This window comes from Ixodes scapularis, unplaced genomic scaffold (genome assembly GCF_016920785.2).
Source record: "Ixodes scapularis isolate PalLabHiFi unplaced genomic scaffold, ASM1692078v2 PGA_scaffold4__175_contigs__length_147842914, whole genome shotgun sequence".
Taxonomy (NCBI): domain Eukaryota; kingdom Metazoa; phylum Arthropoda; class Arachnida; order Ixodida; family Ixodidae; genus Ixodes; species Ixodes scapularis.
Genome location: NW_024609879.1, coordinates 95,520,477 through 95,545,873, shown reverse-complemented (window position 1 = coordinate 95,545,873; position 25,397 = coordinate 95,520,477). Strand labels below are relative to the sequence as shown.

At 48.9% G+C, this 25,397-nt stretch overlaps 1 protein-coding gene across 1 annotated transcript in view; it reads left to right on the top strand.

Annotated features, from left to right (window-relative positions):
* LOC8043430 overlaps positions 1-25,397 on the top strand; it is a 183,889-nt gene that overhangs the window by 116,570 nt on the left and 41,922 nt on the right. Inside the window, exons 2-5 of the mRNA XM_029981552.4 lie at positions 1,239-1,804; positions 11,093-11,333; positions 13,457-13,837; positions 24,994-25,134. Coding sequence (XP_029837412.3) covers positions 1,263-1,804; positions 11,093-11,333; positions 13,457-13,837; positions 24,994-25,134 — 1,305 coding nt within the window. The 5' untranslated portion in view covers positions 1,239-1,262. The remainder of the gene's footprint in view (positions 1-1,238; positions 1,805-11,092; positions 11,334-13,456; positions 13,838-24,993; positions 25,135-25,397) is intronic.

Below are 25,397 nucleotides of genomic sequence, written 5' to 3'. Positions count from 1 at the left end.
GCGAGGTAGAGACTGAAAGAAAATGTTCGCTTTTACCCTTGGAACTCCACCGCGGTGAATACGCTTCTTGGTCAGTGGCGTTGCGTTCGAGTATTCTTGGGTATCACTGGTGCCAGTAAGCTGATGGAAAGTGAGACACGTTCCTACTCAATATAGTGGCACTGGCCATTTAAAGGAGCTGTGCAACGATGTGCGCCGTTTCAACGAAAGGCATAATTTCAAACTAAATTGTATATATAGCTCCTAAGGAAAATAAGCACATAGTCAAGGTACATTAAGAGTAAGAAGTGTTGAAGCACAGTCCAGCGATACCTCTATCATTTTCTATCTTATGGCCAGCTTTTTGGGACACTCCGTGGCATAAAAAATTGTCAAGGAAATATCGAAATTATCATTGCTTTCCGTTCTATGGTACCCTGGGAATTACAGTCCTCGGGAACATTACGAGTTTTGGTTAAGAAAAACAGAAATTGATAATTTTGTGAATGTGGCCCATAGGATTCAATGCAAAAATGTGTAAAGCCATAGAATGAAGGATATACACGTGTCCGAGAGTTTAATTACTGCTTATTGATATTTTATAACTGTGACCTAAGATATTCCCGGTGTATTTTGATGTTTGTTGTTTTTCAGTTGAAACTCTGATCTTAGTGCTTGCGCCGAGGCGGGGATATCAAAAAAGTTTGGGATATGTACTTTCACGTTTTCCTCTAATAAGTTCCGATCCTACACCTAGCTTGCGCTGTCGTCATTTGGCCAGACATAATGGCTCATGAGAGGGTAGCCACCAGAATGAGGGGTCGAATGACGTCACGTGCAAGAATCTGCGCCTCAAGCCAACACCACCTAGACAGAAGGCCTCCGCATGGTCTCCTCTCCCTCTATGAAAAGTCATCAGTATCGTATCGCGCTAACTTGGCAGTTGGAACCGAGCCCGACCTTCGACGCGCTGATTGGTACCCGAGCCCCAGCTGAACACTGACGCATGCGTCAGTGTTCAGCTGGGGCTCGGCACGAGTGCTGCAGCCCTCGTGCCCAACACAACGCCTTCATCCATCTGACTGGGATGACGCTTGCGGATGCCTTCTGTCTAGTTGGTGATGCTCAAGCATGTTCGAAGCATGCTTAATGTCAGCACAAAGCTTTATTTTTGTGACAGTTATACAAGGGGCGCTTTGGACAGTGTCCCTTAGCAGCGTGAGCGCGGCTTCAAGCCTTGGCCACCGTTTTTCACGCAGGCGCCCGGAGACCCTCGATGGCCGATGGGCTTCCCGGCCTCAGCGCCGAGCAGACCCCGCGGTGACCCCTGCCCTCGCCCAATGGCCGACGGCGAGCCGCGCAAGAAGACCGGCAGCCCCCCGGCGGACCCGAACCACGTGTCCGTGCAGCTGGAGCCCCCGGCGACACCCAAACACATGCGCAGCGCCCCGATCCGGATCCTCACGCACCCGGTGGACCGGAACCTGACCTGGTCCTTCCTGGCCTCGGTGGCCTTTGTGTCCCTGGCGGCCATCGTGGGCCTGCCCGTGGTGCTCGTGCTGCTCTCGCTGCTGCCGGTGGCCGTGGTGCTGAGGCACGCCGGCACGTCGTGCGCGTCAGCCCGCGAGGGCGTGCTCTGCGAGGACGACAAGCGCTTCGTGTCGGCCATCGACACCGTCTGGCTCCACGATTCCGAGTTCAACTTCCACATCGCCCACTGCGTCTTCTTCGTCGAGCCCGGGCTGACTGCAAGCCTGCTCGGGCAGCTCATCGCCGAGAGGATACTGGACAAGACCAACGATGAGGGAAAGCGCATCTTTAGGAGGTCGGTGGAGTGTACAGCGTGTTCCCCCCAGATATTAACGGGCCTTTTTTTATTCTTTTTTTTTTTTACCGCAAAATGAAACTGCGCATTGTGGAACATTCACCCTCCGCCCACGTAACGCTAGCGGTTCGAACGAGATGCCAAAGTTTCACAGCGGATCGTTATCTTCTTCAAAAGTTATAAGTGTTTTTCTGAAAACGGGTCAATGGGATAATGGGGCCCGTCCTTGGTAGCTGACGCCATTCAAGTGTACATTCACCGTGGGATAATGGGGCCCCGACGGCACGGTGCCGACAGGGCCGAGGTGCACTCCGATAGCAAACCGAAATTTACAAACCCGTCGAATTGTTGCGGTTTTTCAGAAAGCCATAAAATGCTTCGCGTGCCTTCTATCGTTCTGCAATTTGTTGATTTAGTGTATTTTGGTGATGCTGAGCAATTTTCTACTTGAAACCATGCCCTTAAACACAATATTAAAAAGTTAATTACGCAAAAATAATTAACAATCTAAATATCCCGGACTTTAATCATTTTCCTTAATAGGCCCCTGGCCCAGGGCCAAAACGCAACAAGCCTTTTTTTGTTGCGATGAGTCGTTTTCGCAGCAGCGATTTGGCCTGCGTTCTCTGAAACACCCTGTATATGTATATATACGGCTAAATTATTCGAATCGGGTGGTGGCTCTTGCCACCTATCCGGTGTTTCTAATAACATATGGTAATATACGTACGTATTATGGTTAAGGTACACTCGTACGTTTGATGTAGGATTCAGGACACACGTAAGGGCGTACGTTTCATTGAAGCGCAGGCTTCGTGTGCTCCTTCCCCTAAGGGACGGGACACCTGGTGAAACTGGCGAGTGGAATTCTCACCGCGTGTGTTTTTAATTGCCGTTCACAGACTTTTTTTTTTCGTTCGTCTTTAGTCAGGCATAGCATCGACACGCTGCAATGACTTCAACTCTGCGCGGGGCCGCCGTCTAATGGGACACTAATGAAGCCGCGGCAGCTAGCTTAGTTTCTTTGTTGTCAAGAGAGAGTTTTCTCGCATCGTCAGCTGAACACTGATTGACTCGTTCGTTTGGGAAGTTCAGTGACCCTCGGTTTTCACGCTGTGTTCCGGCTGCTTCGCCTAAGTAAGACGCCGTATAAGAACGCGTTGTTCAGCGATAATATTTTTTTCGGTTACCTGAAAGAAGCGTTGGTGGTAGAAAATATATATAAAAAAGGCAAAAAGTAAAAGATTTTCTCTTTGCGGTCGAATAGGGTCCGTCTCACAAGTTGAGTTCAGACAGCGCAAACTAACGACAAACACTTCTCCCGGATTAGCTGGGTACAGTTTATTAGCCCCTGTTTACGCTTGAATGTCACCAACTTGTTACTAAAGCTGCAGTCCCATTGCTCGCACATTGTATACAAAAGGCATCGCGGCAGACAGTACGGACAGGCCTCAGGCATGTTCCAAGCATGTTTGCATCATACATGACATCACATTGTATGACCAATGTGAAGCCTTAGACAGTGTTTGCAGTTTTTGTATCATGTGTTAGTAGTGCGACCGCCGCTTGACGTTTACGACCAAGTGGTATACTACACGAGAGTGCCCATATCGCCAAAAAGACTACTTTTTCCTACTATTTCCCGAGGCAAGATTAGGTGTTTATTTATTTATTTAGTTCATTACCCTTAAAGGGGCCCTGCAGCAACTTTTTGACTGGTTCTCAATTTGCACCGACCTGAGCGCACTGAACGTAGTAACCTAAAGAAACTTTTCTTTTCTCAAATTTCGCTTTATTTTAAAAGTTATAGGCAAATTAGAATTACAAAAACAAGCAAAAAATAAGCTCCCTCATGATGTCGTAGGTCCAGGCTTGAGTGGCCGAGAACTAGAGGAGGAGTAGTGAGCTCATCGAGCGCTCACGGCTGCCGCCCACAGTGCCGACGGCTCGAGAGGGCGCCACTAAAGCACGTACTGAATAGGCCGTATGAAGCGGGCGGCCAGGGCGGCTCGCATTGCATTTGCTGCACACTTAAAGACTAATTCGGCATAACTCTTCATTGGCTACAAACGACAGCAAACACGGAGTAAAGATCAGTTCAGAGCGGGAGCCACTTCGCGCTGCCATACCGCCGAATGGCCAAATCGCCAGCCAAGCCCGCGCCGAAAGCCTTCGGAATCATTCGGAACGCTCGGAACCGGTCGGATCCTCGAGCCGGCATACGACCGCAGCGCCGCGGCGTACATCCGGGACCTTTCTGCGCTTGCCGTTCGTCGGCAGGGGGGTAAAAGTGGGTGAGGAAGAGTGGCAAATCCCGTGCGCCGACATCCTGGGTCCCGAGTGAACGATCGCAAAAGAGAGCGACAGAACACGAGAGAAAGAAAGCAACGTTGCCAGCTGAAGGACGACAGTCGCAATGGTAATCGCGAAGACTGAGAACTCTCAGCAATATACACAGTGATAATTTAACGTTGTAAACTAAATTCTGAGCTATTCTAACGCTTATGAAGATCAGTATACTCATTACGCTGCGTTAACTTCCCTTCTGTCGAAATCTCGGAAATCCGGAGGTTGCGCGGTTTCGTATTCCTGGGGCGCGGCTACCCGCGAAGCCGGTTATCTGGTTTAGTTTAGTGTTGACGAAAGGCCGTACATCTGCGCGCTATGCAAAAAGAAAGCTTCGAAGGGAACGTGGATATCTTTCCACCGGTAAGTTCGTGGATTGTTGAAGCTCGTGGAACTGCTCTGATAATATAATTATATTCGTGAAATCGAAGCCAGGTGGTAACCATGTGTGGGACCCCGAGGGTCTGCCTGCATGCTCCGCCACTTGTGGCAGCCAGAATACATGGGAAAATGGCGGACCTTTTCCTCTAGAGTTAGTATGTATGATCTCTATGTTCGTCGGAGCCTCATCCCACTAGCCCTTTCTATACTCCGTTCCACCTTCAGTCCGAGCGCACTGGACGCCACGAGCTATCCCAGCCGATCCAGCTTCGGGAGAAAATCGCGTGACCTTTATTTAGGTTTGCCAGAGCGACGCACAGAGCTCAAGGTCACATGACACTCTCTCAACGCTGAAATAGCTGGGATAGCTCCTAGCGTTTGCTGCGCTCGGACTGAAAGTGGAACGGAGTATAGTATGCGCCGTTTTTTCCGCCGCTTGGTGGCGGGTTTGTCGACGGGTCTTTTCTTGTTTCCGTACTTTATAAACTGAATTTGTTTCTTTTCTGTCTAAAATACTGAAGAAAAACATACTTAAATACTGGAAAAAAAAAAACAAAAAAAAATAATTGAAACGTAAAATAGTTTCTTGTTGGGCGAGTTGGTGAACGTTGAGATACATGGTTTTGCGCAAAAAAGACGGACACAAGAGAGAGAAACAAACACTTATAGTTTAAATCTCGACAAAAAAAAAAAAAAAAAGCTTTTAGCGGCTCTGACCAGCTGTAAGCCCAGGACCAAAGACGTCACATATTGCGCGCTTTCGGCAACGCGGGTCGCCCTCGTAGGTGGACGAGGTTTCCACGTCGTCCGGTTAAAATATGACTCACTGATATTCAGTTACTCTCTCCGTGCCCGCTGGCGTGCCCGAACCCCAAGATACGTGGAAACCGCAAAAAAGGTAGACGCTTAAATATGATTGCAGGGCCCCGTTCAAGCCGGTTCACACAATTGCGACTGCTTACGACCGTGTGCCTTAACACCTCTTCGCTTACAACTGGAGAACACACTGGCGCCACCTATCGGGTGGAACACTCGCAGTTTTCGTATTGGGCAGGAGATCGAACTATAGGGGGCGCTCTGACCCGTTTGTTTCCCTACACTTTCCTGTTTACTCAACACAAAGCCTGTGTACATGCCTACAGGCCTTATGGGCATGTCCATGTCATCTTCTACAATAGAGTTCAGGCACAGTGTAATGTAAAAAAATACTAACAATCGACTAAGTGACGCTAAGTGCCGGATCTATCTCGAAAGCAGTCGTCAGAGAATGCGAGCTTGAGCCACTTCGGCTGTTGTGCTGAGCAGGGCACAGTGCATGCTGCATTGTTCATGCAGGCCGGAGTGGTAACAAAAGAACCCCTCCTCCCCCTCACCAGAGAACACGAACTCAAACCGAACGCTGACGCCGCGTTCGGTAATGTCGGCCGAGCGCTGAGTCACTGTATTTCTTGTCCCCATCCGTGTAGGTCTAAAGTTAACCACTTGGGGCGTCACGGTCGCTCATCCTCCCCAATATTGCCCATATTTTCGGAGGGGGATTGGTGGCCGAGTGGGCTGGCGCACGCCAGCTCGGAGCACGTGGAGCGAAAAACGTTGCAGAATCCAGGGGTCCTGGGTTCAGTCCCCATCCCTGCCCGATCAGGATGAGCGTCATACCGGCGTGCGGTCGTATATTATTAGGGAGTTTTCGTAGATCGTTTTTGCCGTCCCACTTTGCTCTCCGCAACCCGCTACGATACGCGGAACTCTACAGCCAAGGCCATCGGCGCGCAGGCGCAGTAGTGCTTTCTTTGTTGCTGAGAGCTTAGCGGAGGGGTAAAGCTGTCTATGAAAACTCCCTACAACTGCATAGTGCATGTTATATACCCCAGGGAGTCTTCATGTGCGCTTTGCTAGGGTGATGCCACCCTTTGTAATACCACTCGCCGACAAACCAGCAGCCATTTTGGTCCTCAGCGATAATCTGTGGGCTTATAACCCTCCCGGAAACAACCACCTTATTTCAGAAGTTCGGAGCAGCGTTGTGGAACCCACGGAGGGAGGATTAGCATTTCCTCCCTCGGATGGGAGGACCGATGGACACAAAGGCCACTTTCCGGCGCACGGGGAAACAATGAGGAACAAAATGGCGGTGGACGAGGGTGTGGGAAAGGGAAACTGGCAGTTGGCATCACCCTATGCGAAGCGTACATGAAGGCACCCTAACATACCCCAGGGTAGTGGTTGTACTGCACTGGCTAAATTGCTCATCTACAGCTAAGACACCAGACGCCCATTGAGACTGACTAACTTCCGGCTGTATAAACATATGCACAGTTACTTGTTATATCTTAGGTGCATAATCTTTCTGGCTTTAAAATCTTTTTGCAGTGTATAAACGACTATTTCCCATAAATCGTACGTGCATTCGGTCTCGCAGATACCACGAAACCTTCGCTCTAATAAAGTGCAGTTCCAAGGTCACCTCATAAATGGCGCCAGCGTGCCCATGTAATCTCTCTTCGGAAGAGATCACTACAGCTAGGTCCTAAGCAAACGCAAGGTCGGAGGTCCTTACAGAGGGGAGGGGGTTGCAAAACTATTCATAGTAAAATGAAGAACAAAAAATTCTGAGCATGCAAATAAATAATCAGTTTCAGTATTGCGTACACGCGCTTTTCAAAACTGCCTTAACAGTGTTTTCAGTTCAGCATTCCATTTCATGTTTTAGAGAGTTTTAGTATTGCCTATAGGAGTAAACTCAAGCGCTGTGCGTTTGCGTTGACTGTTCCAGAATACGCGTGCGCGGAGCCCCAACTGCGGTCTTGAATTAGCGCATAGCGACGACGCGCATGCGCAACGTGGACCACGCAACTTTAACGCAAACTCACAAAGCTTGCGCTTGGGCGCGGTGGTGGCGCGTCGGGCGCACTTCCGGTCTGGGGCTTTGGCGGAGGTCACCATGCGGGACGTGCATTCCTGTGATGTTTTGGAAGAAACCAGACAAAAACCTGCCTTCCCGTCGAAACGCCGTGACTGGGGCTGTACCGAAAGAGTCGGGAAACGTTTGAGGGTCAGTTTTCGTGTGTTTTCTGCGTGCTCGGTTCGTCCGAGAACGTGGATAGGGGCCGTGAAAAAGGACAACCAGACGCCGTCGTTCCACGATTGGTTGTGCGGAAAACACTTTGGGTTGAATTCACGGATACTTGTGGTCGTCATATTTATTTGTTTCCAACACGAACGCGGGAAGACCCCCCAAGTTCTACGGACCCTCTGCGGACAACGATCAGCGCGTCTTCAAGTTCAAACTGCCGCCTGATCGTTCGAACTGTCTGTCGTCTGCTCTTTCAAACGTTTCTGCTTGTTGTCGTCTGCTCGTTTTAACGACAGCGGCCCGTGGACCAAACGTTGACGCGGTAATTGCGATAAGAAGTAAGGGCAATCCTAAAATAATTCTTAAGTTTGAAGGTTGGTCGGGGTAAGTATGTTCGGTGTAAAGAGTAGATGCAAGGAGATGTTGATAATTGTTAGCATGTGGCCATCGCCGATTCGTTATGCCTTCACTTGGTCCGATTCCGCTTGCGATTTTTAATACCGACGTCGATCATCTCGGCTACGGTTCACGCTTTTGCTGCCCGAGCGACACCATGACTGAAAATAGCGAACAGAATCTCATCGTGCGAATCAGGCCTTAGCGTCCATTCTGCGGCGTCCACGCGGATTGAATCGCGACATGTCACATTATTCACGCGAAGTCATACGGTGTAACGAGCATCGTTAATTTTTCTGAAACCCGCTAAAGTAGTCAGATACTGCCAGGAAGACGTAGAATCAACAATTCTAACGCGAAAATAGCACGGTGACTCACACCGATGCCGACAACATCGGGCTCCGATGGCTTGTTTATGAGCGACAGCGAGCTCCTTGCTCATACTCCATCGCACATGCGCGGCGCCGGTAGCGTCGGCTATAGGGTTGCTCCGGTTTGTTTGTAAACATGAGTTGGTCTATACGCAATACTGAAACTCTCTAATTAAGGCAGTTTTCAACCTCGACGCCATTAGATAAAAATAGCCCAGGCGCTGGAAAGTGGTTCCAGTTTGGTACGAATTTACTGAGAAAAGTTGAAGCTTTACATCGACATGTAGCCACTTTGTGTTGGTGAGCGGCGTGCATCGTTGCTTAGGAAGGAGTTACTAGCAGCTCGTCAGGCAAAAGTGGATTACTGTAGCAGATCTTGCGCTACAGCCACAAACGGTAAAGTTGTCTATGTGATCCAAGGTTAGCACTTGGTTATGTTACGCTGGCAGCTGGAGACGTAAAGTTTTCCCTCCGTTATCGAGGGCTCCATAGAAGTTTAACATATATTGAAGCGGTAGTTTCATCTCGGTAGCGTTTTCAGTCGGGTCGTGTATATAAGAACGGAGGCCGAGTGTGCTAGCGCACCGGAGCTCGGAACACGTGGAGCGTGCGCTCGCGCTGCAGAGTCCAGTGAACTCAATCCCAACTTCTGCTAGTTTAGATTTGGAAAAAAAAAACATTGTACCGGCGTGCGGTTCTGTATAACAACTGCGTGATGCACGTTGAAGACCCCAGGCTAGCAGTGGGTACTGTACTGGATACATTTATCATCGGCAGCGGAGACGCCAGTGGTCCGATTTTGGTCAAGGCGGGAGCGAGAGCATCCTCGGCCGCTGAATGGATGTGGCGCCACAACTTGCGCGTAATCAACCAATGACACATTTTAGATGAGTTCACGACTTCCCAATCGGGCAATATATCGGTGCTCACCAGCACGCGTGACAGTGAGAGAAGTCTCGCGGACTGTGATATGCCTTTCCTTAGTACTTCGTCATCCACCGGTCGGCGCCAGCTTGTGCACGGCAGCAGAACAACTTGAGATTTGCAAACAAAGCGCGGGTTGTCAATGGCTTCTAACGTAAAATAGCGGACGGTCACAGTTTCAGCCTATGCCCGATCTCATTTCGCTACGGCACTTGGTTCGTAGCAGGCGATCAACTTTTATCCCGGTCTGTCAAGGCGAGGCCCCGTCACGCTGAGGCAATACGACGGCAACAGCAAAGCAACATGTTGTCCAACAGTTGGGCAACTTGCTGCTTGCTCCCCGTGTTGTCCCGGTAACAGCAGCGCAACCTGGACGACAAGGAAGATGTTGCGTCGGCATGACTGCTTTCGGCAACATAAACAGCAGCAACTTATGTTAGACGACGCGTGTTCCCCAGATCGGTGGATGAGCGAATGTCGTGCCATCAACATAACACAGATAGCTTAAATTACAGAGCAAGTTTCCTATCAGTAACGTCTTACTAAAATAAAGGCTTGGAAAACGTTATTTTATAATAATTAAGTCTAGCGTGCAGCTACAATATTTTGATGAATGTTTTTTGTTTGTATTTTACTGCGTAATTACGGAGCTACGGTCCTGAACGTTCAGACTAGTGTTTAAGTTACAACTGTCCAGAGACGACCTCACATTACTTCTAGTGAAATAAAATGGCATGCCAACTCAAGCGTAGAAAAAATAATCCAAGAAAGCGAAGATTAAAAAATCGAAGCATTAAAACGACCGCCCTGATTATGATTGTGGATGCTTGGAACCTGCAAACAACCGCCACCAGACACCTGAATCGTCTCAAAAATCTCCAGAACGTTTTGGGCAATGAAGCGATCTCATAAGAGGTGGTAGCCAAATAGACAGCGTTAAAAAATATTTATTCCACCTATTGTTACGAAGGCCGATCGTATCGGTGTCGCACTTTTTAAGCTCTTTCAGTTCAGTCCAACACCACGCTACAAAAGAGCTTTGGAATTACATGAAAGAAAAAGCCCGACCGAAACACTTCATACGATGACGTAAATCCCGAACGCATATCAACGATCTCACTTTTATCAGTTAGGGCTATCCGCTTGTTCAGCGAATGAAGAAAATTTTGATAAAATGAAGGGTGGAAATACTCCCTGTGTCGAGTTTTCTAGTCGCAGTCACTGGTTGATGTCGTCGCGTGGTAATTTCGGGCCCTTCGGACACACTTGCGCTTTGTGGAGTCACATTTCCAGCGGCGCTGCGACGCACACGAACGAAGGTAAACAATCAAGATGGCGGAGAGTTCCCCGTGTTGACCCCGCCGTCAGCGCGATGTACCAGGGTGATCGGACAACAAGTCATCGGCCAACACGGTTGCCGGGTTGCAGCAGCACGTTGCCCGACTGTTGTTGCCGCGATGTGACAGGGTCGCAGGAAACACGTTTTCCTCGTATGGGATTTTCTCATTTTAATTTCATATTCGAATAACGCTTGGAAAGAGACGAACCGCGTTTTTCGCTCGCGTTAGCGGACGGACCGTCCGCTAACGCGAGCGAAGAACGCTCTTTGTCTGCTTCGCGGTTCATCTGCTTCGCGGTTCGTCTGCTTCGCGGTTCATCTACAAACGCTATATTCGCTCGCTCCGCGAGGGGCAAATTCGATCTCGCGGGGACCCAGGTGGGACCCCAGGCGCCCATTGGGGCTATCTCTAAAGAAGAATTACTAGAAGAGCGCGTCCCAGCTGCGTCTCTATGCAGGTTCACGCGCAAGGTGGTGCCCGTCGTGGGCGGCTTCACGTGGGTGGAGGACGATCGGTTCCGCATCGAGCACCACGTGCTCGAGGACACCCGGAGCCTGAAGGACAGCCACCAGCTGCGCCACTACCTCATGGCGCTCATGTCCAGGGGCATGAACGTCAACAGGCCCCTCTGGGATCTGCACGTCCTGCCCAACTTCGACAAGGGCCGCGAGACGGTTCTCGTGGCCAGGGTGCACCAGGCGAGTGGCGCGGCGCATGTGCACATACCTACATGTTTATCAGGCACGTAGCCAGGAATTTGTTTCAGGGGGAAGGGCCGCTTATGACAAAATTTTGTAGGAGGGGAGAGGGAGAGGAGGCCCCAGCAAAATGGAAGATTTCGGGGAGGGGGGGGGGGGGGGGGGGCCGGGCCCCATGCCCCCCCCCCCCCCCCTGGCTACGTGCCTGGTGTTTATCATTAATATCGATACCTCAGAGCATTCTTCCTCGAGCCTAGAGGTCCCTGCTGTGTTCAACTTATTCTACTCGTCGCAAACACCTTTGGTCAACGTGCTCTCTGGCGGCCTTCGAAAATTAGCTGAAAACTTTCGCAAGTTATACATGCGCCCCTGCGATAGCAGGAGCGCATACATAAACTCTTCACTTAAAGGGAAGCTAAAAAGACATCTTCAAATCGGGGGGAAAATGAAACAACAGTTCAAGGTATTATGTAGGCACCTTCAAAATTATGTGTCTTAAATTTTCTTTCTATGCTTTTAGTAGCAGCGTCATAATCGCCAAGTAAAATTTTGAAGTAGCCCTGTCCGGCTCGCCGAGCGTAGGAGCCCGAGAGCGGAGGAAAAAAAATCTAGCAAAAGTGACGTCATCGGCGGGGCCACGTGTTCCTTTCTCGCCAGTAGCCACTAAGCTGGCTCGGGGATGCCGACGATGACGTCACGACACTTTGGATAGATAGCAGGCGGCAGACAGGCTCGCCGCATGCCCTGCGGCGATCGCTGCGCGTATTTTTCAAAATGAATACGGTTTACGTTTGCTTCTGCCCAAGAAAAGTACGATAACTGAATTCACGGGAAGGTAGCCTATAGCAGTTCGGTACTAGCCAATATTTATTGAAAAGTGCATGAGTTTTCCTTTAAAGGGACTGCAAGAGCAACAAAACCAGGCTGTGAGCTTCTCAACGAAACTGCAGGGCGTCAACTATTCAGCGTGATTGATGACGCTTCAACCACGCTTACAGTCAGGGATTGCAGTATATGTAATAGCGCAATGAGAGCAATCAGGTTGGACACCTGCATCACTCGGGAACTTCTTGAGGTAGCACAGGTTCACGCAGCACTGCCTTTAAATTGTTTTCTAGTCGACGGGGGACCCGCAGTCGGTTTTTAGCTTTTTATGCGGCTCGAAATATAAATGATAACAGCTGTAGCTTACCAGGGAAGTTTCCCGTGGTAGATCTACCGCCCGATGCTCTCGAACGGTGTTTAGTTTTTCTCTTTCATTTTGCGTTTTTAGGACACTTAGAAGTGTGGGACTATAAAAGTGTAGTTTTACATTCTCGCAACAACCCCGGAATGGTTAACTGTACGAATAATGAAAAATAAAATAAAAAATGAAAGCCGTTTAATACTCCCTGTAACGCCAAATTAGAGCGCAGCTCTTGAGGAGGAGGAGGAGAGGAGGATACTGAGGGGGGTCATGTGAAACGGGGGGAGGAAGGGGAATGGGTCACGTGACCTCGGGGGGGGGGGGGGATCACATGACCTCGGAGGGTGGTCACGCGACCTCGGGGCGTCACGTGACCTGAGGGGGGGGGGGGGTCACGTGACCCCCCCCCCCCCCCTCAGGTCACGTGACGCCGGCGGGTTGCATGCAACTTGGGCTAAATGCACCCTTGGTTGCATGCAACACGCGGTTCCGCCGACGCCGGTGGGTTGCATACAACTCGAGTTGCATGCAACCTGAATTGCATGCAACGCGCGGTTACGCCGACGCCGACGCCGCTCAAGCCGGAAACGGCCGCCTAAGCTGCGCTCTAAAAGCGCTTCACTGCTATTTTCGAGCAGAAATAAATTGCGTTGCTAGAATTCAATACTGTTTAATTTGTAACATTTCTTTACCAAACCGATTTACATTTGGTGAGCCTAAGTGGCTTTGGTATGAGTGCTGTCCGTTCTGAGCACGTCGGTTGCGAGACCCTCCGCCCGGTAGTCCTGACACGACACGCTATTGAAAGAGCAACTTAATACCATTACTAGTTTCTTCTCTTACGGAGTAGCGACGTGGTTACTTCGTTACCGAAAAAGTAACTGACTACAAGTATGCGCGTTACGTACAAGTCGTGACCCCCGGTGGCCTTCCGCAGGTGATCAGCGACGGCGTGTCTCTGATGATGCTCTTCTGCAACCACCTGTGCGACCCGGGACCCGGGCTTCGGCTCAAGCCCCGCTTCGGAGGCTCCAGCTTCCCGCTCAACGTGTTCCGCGCCCTGGTGGTGGGCCCGCTCACATTCCTGGTCACGTGGCTGATGCTGACCAAGCGGGACAGCAACTACCTGAAGCGCAGCGGCAAGGCCCTGGCCCGCCAGCGGGTCATCGCCTGGACCGGCTCCATCCGCATGTCGCAGGTGCACCGCATCAAGCAGATCACCCGGAGCACCTTCAACGACGTCCTCATGACCGCCATGTCCGGCTCCCTGAGGAACTTCTTCAAGAAGCGCGGCATCGTCAATCCTCCCGACATCAAGGTGAGAATCCTTCCTCCGCACTTCCTTCGAGGATGAATCTCTTCGACACATCCTTTAATGCCTGGAACGTGCGACGGCGTTTCAGCCGTGGTGGTCACACTGCGAGTGCAGCATGACAGTTTGTCTTCCTTGTTTCTTTCTTGTATTACGGTCGTCTAACATCGTTCATACAGCTCTGTAGACATGTCCATATCTGTGACACAAACGTGCTTCGGACATCCATGAGGCGCAGACGTTACCAGATCTGCAACCAAGTGTATGATGTGTAAGCGATCTGACTTCGGCTTCCCCTCGAGTCTCGTAGCGTCGGCTGCCACCATTTGGCTTCCTGGAGGTCTCTATACTAATTCGGGTATAACTGCACCAAGCAAATACGAAAGCTGAAATTAAAGGCTTTCCGAGCTTATAAACACGGTTTTTTTTCGGCTTTGAGATCACCCATACTTTCTTAAATCGTTTTGCTTTTTTTTTTTAATTATTAAAAACAATCTTGCGTCGTTCGTTCTTTTTTTTGCGTTTATTTTACAATTCTTATTTCTTCAACTTCAAGAACGTAAGATAATCGTTTTATAGTTTCATTGGGTCGTAATTTTAACGACGGTCTAGTCACTCGAACACGTAGTTGTGAAGCTGCGAATAATCGCTCTTGAGTCTAGATCCTTTTGCCGCGCGTCAGACTGAAGCCGCAGAGCCGTGTATACGGAGAGCTCAGTCAATGAGAGGCGTAGGCAGAGCCAGGGCAACCAGGACGTGCACCAGACGCAGAAAGTGGTCTTGACATGCTCTCTTGGCCAACCGGAAGCTGAAAGGAATCCCCTAGCGGTGCTAACGAGAAACTGTTTAATCAAAAATATATGTTGGTATATAATTTTAATAAGCGCGTAAGAGTGAGGTGAAGTAACCTTTTATGGTTGAAAATAAGGTGCACGTGATGTTCCAATCATGGTCATGCAGAAAGATGTAAGAAACGAATGCGCCGCTCAACTCTGTTTTGCTCGCACAGAGTGTGACCGCTCGGATGGCAGATTCCTACCCTCGGCGCACGGATTATGTCGATCGTTCCGCTAGTCGCTCTCTTCCTCCATGATTTTGGATGACGGTGGTTGAAACATCACGTGCGCCATATTTTCAGTCACCGAGAGTTACTCCGACGGACTTATTAATTTTGTTTCTCGCAACCACCGCCAGGGTATTATTTCCGGCTTCTGGTTGGCCACATTCGAATTTGTGAAGACGCCCTGGAACACGCCCAGCCCGCTTTCGGCCAATGGCGCCTCCTCATTTGTCTTCTATACTTCCCAAGGAATAGACAAACTCTTTACATATACGGCTCCCTGGAGCCGTCGTAAATGGCCTTCTGTTGCCTCGTGAAGGTGTCACTCAGACGGGCAATGACGAATTCACGCAAAGCCTGCCTCGTGGACGAGGGCACCGTGGCGTCTGAAAGGTTAGTGACCTGTTGCATGACCGCAGTGGTGAAGTGAAGCAAACGGAATGAAAGGAAGCAAAAGGTAGAGGTCACTTACGGCTGCGCCCATCCGCAGCTGCTTAAAAACAGTCGACACACTCCGCAAAACCAGCTGCACACACGCATAAAGGTCGACTCCAGCGAAATCGACGCCGCGTAGCGGCAACACCGAGAAGCTCAGGAGAGGAGGTCGTTTTGACTCTGTCGTCTGCTATCGCGGCTTCGTTCTCGTAGGCAGCATAGAAGCAAGCATCGTTTGCAGTAACTATTTTTATGCTTTTGTCATGTCATTCCTACACACTGACTAGAACAAGGTTTCTACCGTTCAAAAATCGGGTTGCTTTCATATGTAACATCGATAGCTGCCGTGAAATAAATTATGGTGGCCCGCATGCTGAAAGACGAGAACGACCTATTTTCGTCCGCCATTTTGCCTGACCAGCGCGCCCCCTATAGTTTGCTGGAGTCGCGATACTCAGAATAGGAGCGGCCTTTTTTCGCCGTCCACAGGGCGCTCGGCCTTTCTGAAGTCCTTCTCTCTCAGACATGTACACGTCACTGAAAAGGGGTGACTAAATACCCTTACTCGTTACTCCCTCAAAACGTAACCGAGTATGTTAATTAACAAAAAGATCGCAAAGATCGCAAACTAGCAGTTGACGGTTGAACATATTTTAAGACAAAACCCCGAAACTGGGGAAAAGACGAAGGACGACGCAAAATCTCAACTTTGTCCGTTGTGTCGTCCGATGTTTTGTTTTTTCCCCCAGTCTCCGGGTTTTGTCTCAAAATAAGTACGTTACTCGTTACTGTCATTTAAAAGGAACTCTTGAGCTTAAAAGTAACGCGTTCTTTTCTCGTTACTTCGAACGTGTCGTTTTGATAAAGCATTAGCCGCCTTAATATACGCCGTCGTTAATGATTCCTCGCTTTTTAACGCGTTCATTGGGGGATAACGGTGGTCATACTGACCAACCTCGTGCACATCTTTCTATCTGGAGTTTTCTTGTCGTGCAGAATAAAGACGCGAGCTTGGGTGAGAACGAGGTTCGGTGCCCACATTTCCTTGCAGAAGTAACGAAATGCCGTCCCGTGTTACTTAATCAAAAAGTAATGAAAATGTGATACTTGTTCCTTCTATTAAAATCAAACTAGGTCTTTACTTCTTTAGCGAAATAATACTACTTGTAATGGGGGTGTTCCATATACAGGTCTGCGTCTTTTGCTATCACATGGGCGCGGGGCCGTCTAAGGGGCTGCTGTCCTTGCACCGTATGCGTTTGCTCCCGCGAGACCGCGAAGGCGTCTCGACCGAAGCGTGTCGCAAACGTCAGCCTGCCCCTAAACACAAAGACAGGCAGCCACGCACTCGGGAGGGGGAAAGACCCGACTTAGGGAGGAGGCAGAGCTGTAACGAAGATTGAGTCTGGCCCATTGCTGCTCTATCCGTCTTGATAGGCTCCGCTGCCTCTGAGCTGAAGGAAAAGGTCGCCTCGCGTCGCCTTTTGGTACTGTTTGGGGCGCTGAAGCACTTTCTTGCCACTGCAGCTTACCGTCCTTCATTGAATTATACACTCTAAAAGACTTTCCGAAAGAACGTTTTCTCACTCTTTCTCTTCTTCACTATATATCTATATATTTGTTTTTCTGGTTTGTTGTTTTGGGGAAAACACTTTTCGTTCAGGCTTGAAAACTTTTTTTTTTCCTGTTATATGAAGCGTTAAGTAAATTGCGAGCGATTTAAACAGAAAACAAAAGAGACGATACAAAAGGAAGGTACCGCCATCACAGCCGACGAAATTTGTACCGTGTTTGCTCGTTGTGGTCCTCAAATTACCCATTTTCTTGCCTCTAATTCCTTAGGTAACATAAGCATGTGTCGCGATTTTCACTAAACCTTTATAGCTTATTCCTTAATCATCTCAATGCGGCAAATGTTTTCTTTTTTTCTTTTTTTTCTAGATCTAAATTTGTCTTTAGACCTTCTGGACTGAAATGAAAGGCAACGTCCTTTAAGCGGCTTACCCATCGGTGATTGGACCGTTTTCTGCGAACAAAGACAGCATTTAGCGACAATAGGCAAGCTTGAACGATTTAGAATGGAAGCCCTGTACGTAAACAGCATGAGGGTGATGTTCGCCGTAATTCACTTTATTAAGCACGGCGATATAAATTTTCAAAATAATACTTATGCGAGAGATTTCGCCGGGACCCGGGATATATAGCTTAAATAAGGCATCGTCTCCATCAGTACTTCTTACAGTGTGGCGTGCGCACGGACACAGCGCGACAAGGGTCAATCAATCAATCAATCAATCAATACTTTATTTTCTTTCACAAGAAAAATGGCAGATGGGAAAGACATGGCGACATAAACGTCGCCATGTCTTTGCCTGTTTCTTTATTATTATTATTATTACAACCGAAACGATGTTTTGGAAAAGTTTTATGTGACAGATTTAGTTCATTCGGAGAAAAAGAAAAAAAAACACTTTGTTCATTGAATATTTATACTGCTAGAGGTCGATTTGCCTCTGATGAAGAGAGCTGTCCTGGGTGCGGTTTAGAGATTGCAATATATAGGCTGTCCGAAGTCTCCGTGCCGGATCTAAAATGGACCGCACAAATCGGCGCCTGCACGAAGCAATCTAAATTTTTTGTCGAAGCTGTATTGTCACCTCATCATTCGTGACAATACGAGCATTCAAACATGTCTGCCGACAGTATGGCCAATAAGATACGAGGAAGCCTCAGACAGTATATCTGCAGACTGTCTTTGGAATGCCTTCGCAGTGTGACCTTGGTTTAAAAGATGCCTGGTGGCAATCCTCAAAAAGATGTTGTCGCAAACCGACGTTAAAAGCAGGCCCGCACCCGCGCTCTGCTATATCCAAGACGGTCGTTCCGGCCGCCATCCCGTCGATGCCGGCAGGAAGGAGTGGGCCGGCCAATATTGACGGCGAGCGTCGCGCTCTTTCACGCGACGTCCCGGGGGCCTGGCACGACAAACTTCGCGACGTCCCCCGGTCTCAATCGCCGGCCCTTGGGGGAGCCACGGCCGAGGCGCGCCATCGATCAGCGCAACATGATGTCGTCGCAGGGTCCGGCATCGCCAAAGCGTCGCGCCCCGAGGGACGCCTCTTTCTCGCTGCGCCCGGCGCCAACAATCCATCAGCCTGACGGATGGACGCCCAATCATGGCCACCCGCTATTGTGCGCGCTCCTGGGGCGCCGAACTCCGCCGGTCCGCTTGTACTTCGTATACATCCAAAGGAACATGTGGCATAGCTGATTCCCGGATCTTGTCGCGCTTCGCTGAGTGTCGGGGAAGGCAGCCCTCTTACGGGGTTGCCAATCTTTGTAGTACCTCGTGTCGTCGACAGCGGGCAAATGAATCTTGGACGTGGAACGCTTAGACGGCGAGAGTTCATTCTGCATGCCTCGTGACACGGTGGCTCATGATGTAGATAAGCAATTTCCGTCGGCGTAGTGCCGCTACCTAACCTGGGGCTTTTAACGTACGTTCAGACTACGGATTACGCGACCGGACGTTGACGTTAATGCTTGTCCAGATTGAAACAGGCAGAGGCGGGGATCGGTCCCGGGAATTATTTCCTGGCTTCTGCAGCGCGAGTTTTCCCACCGAGTACTGCGAGCTGTATAGACGCTTCCAGGCAGTGTGCATGGGCGCGGCCATAACGGACCTTGAGTCATTGTGTCCTCTTATTTCGTTTGCTTCCCTACATCATTATCATAGCAGGCCAGGTTATTGCCATTTTAGATGTTACTGTGTCCTTCTGCCCAGCATAGGCCTTTGTGCAGGTTCGTCAATGCCCGCTTCAAAGGCTCGGCACCTCGGTAAGACGAGAGAAGGTCGGCAATGGCGGCTCAATCTGGCGCGTGTTTAAAACGTCTATAGACAAACTGGCAATGCGGTTAAAACTATGAAGAGCCATGTGCTCGGGCACCTTGAGAGCCGACCGAAGTCATGCGCGCGCACCTGCTGTTAGCTCTTCCGAGTCGTCGTAGAAGGTCGGCCCTAATTCCGCAGGATCCGTCCTCGAATCTCAGGTGAGAAGTGGCGTGTTTACGGTACGCAGTATACGAACGAGGCATCTCTCCGACATCGAGGGAAGGGACCCCTCTTTCCGAGATCGGCAACCGGAAAACAACGTCAATAGACAGTGTTAGTGTAGCTTTGCTGACTCTTACGTACGCATACGCAACAGTATAGCCTACGGTAAAAACGACCTGGTCGGACCGATTTTAGTTTTGCGTTACGTTCCCGAGTGAACATCTCCCAAAATCTTTTTAATCCAATTTGCCTGGGCCGTAGTATTCCGCGTGCTTATGGCGTCACCACGCTCCCCAAAAGAAATACTGATAATGAAAACGTTTCCGGTAATTTTATTTCAAATTAAACAAAGCCGCAGCTGCCTTGTCAAGAGCACATTTCTGCGGGATGCGGAGGCCACGAGTACGAGTTCGTAGCCAAATTCGATCACGGACCCTCCGTCAATCGTGTCGTAGAAACACGTGTAGGGAATTCTTTAAAATTTTATCAAAATCAAGTGCTGTTTACAAAAAAAAAAAAAAAAAAAAAAAAAAAACTGCTTGCGTTGCACTTGTAATATATTTTATGCGGAGTTCCTATGTTTACCAGGAGCATTCCCTTAAATGTCGTTGCTGCTTAATGATCTGAAACGGAGTTACGACACTTCAAAATCGTATAAAAAAGGTGCTTTTTGTATAAATATTAAAAAAAATGTGAGTGCACTAATTAAGAGAGAAACGTAAGTACAGATCCACGCGACTCCTTCATCTGTTCATTAAAGAATAACGGACTTGAAATGCGTGGAGGCATGTCTTCAAAAATGCACTTTATTATTTTTTATTGTGCGCTAAGTTTTGAGAAATGCATGTCACATTCTGCACTAAGACACTCGGATGATGAACTGGCCATTTATTCGCAAAGAGAGCCAAATACGTTCTTTTTGCACAGACTCGACATTTGCACCGCAAACAGGAGCGTTAGCACAGCCGCCACTGGTATGGTTGGGGCCGTGAGACCGCCGCCTTAATCCTTCTGTGGGAAGGACGACGCGTTTTCTTTTCGACGGCATAAATAAACGAAACTTTTCGCTACAGCAAGAAGCACGCTACTCAAAACGAACAACAACGAAAAAAAAATCTTAATTTGAGTTGTTTGAAAAAGGACGGGTCCTCCTTCGCACGTCATCAAGCCAGCAAGACTGGCTTCTTCGATATTCCGGGCAAATGTTTGCTCTCCGGTTTCTATAAGAGTGATTCGTATCGATCGAATGGTTGCTAGAACGACACACAGCCTTCAATCGGAGCTCCATCAGCGCTCATTCTTGCTCGAATTAGGTTAGATGGCTCGTTTCGTCCAAATCTAAAAATGGAAATGCCTTTTTTTTGTGTGTGTGTGTGTGTGTGCGCGCGCGGGCGTGCGTGCGTGCGTGCGTGCGTGCGTGCGTGCGTGTGTGTGTGTGTGTGTGCGCGCGCGCGCGCGCGTGCGTGCGTGTGTGTGTGTGTGTGTGCGCGCGCGCGCGCGCGTGTGTGTGTGTGTGTGCGCGTGTGAGTGTGTGTGTGCGTGCGTGCGTGTGTGTGTGTGCGTGTGTGTGTGTGTGTGTGTGTGTTTACAGGGAAACAAGGCTCCGGTGGTCGGGGTATTATAGCGTAAGGTGCATCAAGAAGCGAGTGTGAGTCATGTACAAATAACGACGAGCGAGATTTAAGCGAACACAGTAAACCATACGATCACAATATCGCAAGTAGAACAAAATAGGGACGACCATGTTTCACTCGTGACACTAATAAATCGGGAACGTCAACTTCCCCGCAATGCAATCTACGGAGTGAACGGCAGCACATTCATTTGCTATTCATTATACCTGACAATCTCTCTTTTCTCTTGATTTCCTTCGTAGAGTTGTCGTGTAAATTTACGCAGAAATGTTATTAATACATAACTACCTTGGGCTGTTGAACTTTGGGGGACAGAGACTTTTTCAGGCCCCACGCCCTCACCTTTGTCCCGGTGAACCCCGGAAACCAGTAAAGGAAACAAAATTTTACTTGAAAACAAATACACCGTGGCACTGTTCCTGGTAAAACGTCATGTGCAGTGATACAGCGGAGGCAGCTTTGGTTAGTAATAATTTTAGCCTCTCTCTTCGCCGAGATGGACATCGTTCGAAAGTGGACTTCGTTCGAAAAACGCGTTTGACCGAGGAACAAAGTACACGATAAAATAAAAAAGTGAAAAAAACAGGAGAAAAAGAAGACACGTACGACAGACAAGTGTTTACCTGTCGTACGTGTCCTCTTTTTTATCCTGGTTTTTTGTGCACTTTTTATTCATGCTAAAGTTATAACTGTCCCATGGAGCGAACCGGCGTTATCAGCTTTTTGAAGCCGCGCCAAACGGCACCTAAATTCCCCTGTCCCATGGAGATAAGCCCGTAGTCTGTTGCAGCCACCCCCTTGGTTGGCGCGCCGCGTAGTTCCGAGGAACGCCACCCCACAGAGAAGCACTCTCCATGGCGCAGCGGCCCGGCCGCCGGTAGAGTGCCTCGATGTTGCTGGCCGGCAAGCAACGTTGAGGCACTCTAGCCGCCGGAAAGAGGGAGCGGTCGCCCGCAGAGCCAGCAGAGCCCGCCCGGTCAGACTCCGTAGAGGCTTCACGGCCGAGCTCAGTGCGGCGCGTAGCTTGTAAAAATACGCTACGTATACGAATGCTTTCGCATTCCGACACGTTAGCAGCCTTAAGTGTCTTTGTAGATTTTTTTTTTCGTTTTTTTTTTTTTTTTATCATGAATTATCACCAATTAGCCCAGCTTTCATCCTTACACAAAGAACATAATAATGATAATGTAGTGATTGCGCAGGCGAGCTGGTGGATGTTAACCATTTTGTTCTTAGCCCGAGACTGAGGCAGGAAAAGAGGAAAGTTTCGAAGTAGAAGAAAAATGAACAGTCGAGGACACGTCTCTAACACAGCTAAAGACAAGTTTATTTGGTCACCTTCTTATATACACTCCACAAACTTCACCACAGCACCTTCCCGATCTCGAAAGCCAAAAGATAACAAAGGTCTCACATCTTTCCACCACAATTGTCAAACGACCTTGACGTCTTCCACAAAGCAATGAACAATAGCTCCCCTCATCCGGAAGACACTTGTGAATCCTTCGCGTACACAGTACACTCTCTCCCTCTACTCTCCGACCCATAATCACAAAGCATCCCGGTAACAGAAGATATCAATCCACGTGATACACAAAGGAAGAAACCACTTACACCTTCACATTCAACAAGCACTTCACAAAACTTTCAAATCCGCAAGAATGATTTTGCGCTGCTGCTAAGCTGTAACGACACCTGACTAATGCAGTTGCCCATTGATTTCATTCTTATTGTTTCTTTTACAACCCTTTTGATGTCGTTTAACTCCCTGTGTATTATCTCTGTTTCACAAAGAACATCATCGTTTTAATTTTTCACTGGTAAAAGTGAAGGCCGCCTCGTCTAGCACAAAGGAAAAACAATGTTATAAATGTATTTGAGGAAGGGACGAACAGCGACAGGTTCCGCCGGATTTCACGTCGCGCAGCGCAACACTCGAAAGCAGTCCCAAACGAGGTTCATTGACTTCATGCCGCGATATTTCATTTGAGAGAATTCCAGGCACTTTATGCCAGAGTCATCCCAGGACGTCCCAAAACGCTTCTGCTCAGAGACATTTAGAGAGTTCGAGAATGAAGTGACCTGGCATCGAAGAGCGCGTGGCCCCTGAAAAGGGCTAAGAAATTCTACCGCGTCAAGTAGCTTCGCGTTAAATCGCACGTTATAAAACAATAATCTAGCACCTAGAAGGCCTTTTCTCTCCCAACGTGAGCATTAGTGAATCGACGCAGCGTTATCTAAACTGCGTCAGCATTGAAGCCAGCGCGTCGTACAGCGTCTCACCACCAGTGCGACGCAGGTACGCGAAGCGACGCCAAGATGGACGCGTCTGCCGCGTCGTGCTTCGGGCGATCCGATGAAGTCATGAGCAGACCTTGTCTTCTACGCCTGGAACGTCTCGTGACCAAACAACTTGCAAAGAAATTTCTTTGCTATCTCAAATGTCCGTTACAAACTGGGAAATGGAGCGGGATTGCCAGATCTCTCGTGGCGCGGCAACGATTGTCTGTAATCCAATCCGTGAGTGAGTGTCCAAAAATCCGTCACGATTTACCGTGGTTTCAAAAGCCTTGTAGGGTTCGCCACCCTACAAGGCTTCGACAGCCTCTTGTCGGTGCGGCGCCGCTATTCGAAGATAGGGGCAAACGCAGCGAAGAATCCACCGCAACCAGCGCGACACCGCACGCCAAATGGGCCGTGTCACGCGGCCTAAGGGAATCGATCGCGGGTGTCGCCGAGGAAGCGCCTGAGGGCGACCAGAGCTGCCTGGGACGGACAGTCTTGGCGCCTGGGCCCGAAGGCTCTGGGCGAGTCTCGACACTGCCGACAAGGAAATTCATACGCAAAGCGCGCTCTACGCTAGTAGTTTTGTTTGTTTGTATTTTCGATGAGGCTGTAGTGCTGCAGTTATCACGAACCAACAAGACAACTTCCCTCGTCTTAGCTGCTGATTAATAAATTAGGACAGAGTCGCTAAGAAACGAATTTCAAAGCAACAATGTTACTCTAACATCGGTACCAGTAACATCATTTGTCCACTCAAATACTTTCAGGGTTACGATAAAATTTTAGTAAGTGTAGTGTCGGCCATGTTTTTCGAAGTAACTGGGAACTTTGTTGAGTTCGAGACACGGCAGCCAAATGTATGCTGACAAACACCCATATTGGCATCGATTTAGTTTTACCATTTAACGCTGCATTTGAGGTACCTAAAATACTGCCGAGAGCGGAATGCTGATTTAAAACTGAACTGTAGCAAAATGTTTTTCGCGTTGGAAAATAAAATGACCTCGTGGAATAACTTGAATTGTTATATATGAATTGCTAGGAATGTGATTGTATTGTTAACCTATTTAAGTTTCGGCTCATGTATACAAACACTGCAACTTATTTACTTTTTAAGACCCTGTTTTACAGCTTTAATATCAAATTTTAAATCTAAAAAAAAAGTGTTTTTTTTTAGGGAAATCAAAGAGAACGTGAAGGGTACACAAGGTTGCCTGGCAGAGCCCTCAACCCGACAGTTCCGACGGAAAATGTAACTAAAATATCCGCAATGAACACTGAGTTGAGTTCACAGTGGGGGTCGTGATGAAATCAACATACGCTAGCACCGAACACATAATGATGTGGTAGTAGGGACTATCCGACAGGTTCTAAATAAGATGTACCGTGAACCGTGAAACACAGTAAACTAAATTGAAATCTAGATTAAAATGAACTTTGATAAAACATTTTAGCCTACAAAGATGTATAAAATAGAAAATGCGAGCACACCTACCTTGCACAAAGAGTGAATATCTAAAGATTGCGTAGCTAAAGACATTTAACGCGCAGTATGTTTTGAAATTCTCGACACCTCAAAGAGAACTGAACTATTTCAAGATAAATCATCACGAACTCCGGCATCTCTCGGCGATCTAAGCGAGAAACGAGCGCGTTAGGTTCAAACAAGCTCTACAAAAAATTCCCTATGCAGCTGTGCCTAGCCGTGGACCTCCGCTACGAGCCGGCGTCGGGCGAGCCCACCCCCGAGCTGGGCACTCAGCTGGCCACGGCGCTGGTGAGGCTGCCCACCAACACCGAGGGCGCCATCCCCAGGCTCTGGGAGGTGCGACAGGTGAGACACGCAGGCCGACACTATAGACTACGCTACTCGTACTTTGTAAAAAAAGAAAAAAAAAAAAGTCTTTGTTGCAGACATGACCCAAAGAAGCGGAGACGCCTCCTGCATGTTCGAAGCAGTTTTTGTATGAGCACCGTCACACGAGGAAGGAACACGCGTGAGACAGTGTTGGCAGATTGTTCTTTTGTTTGATCTATTATGACTGTGGCTTAAAGTCGGGGTCACACATCATACGCCAGACAGTCCGCAAACACGAG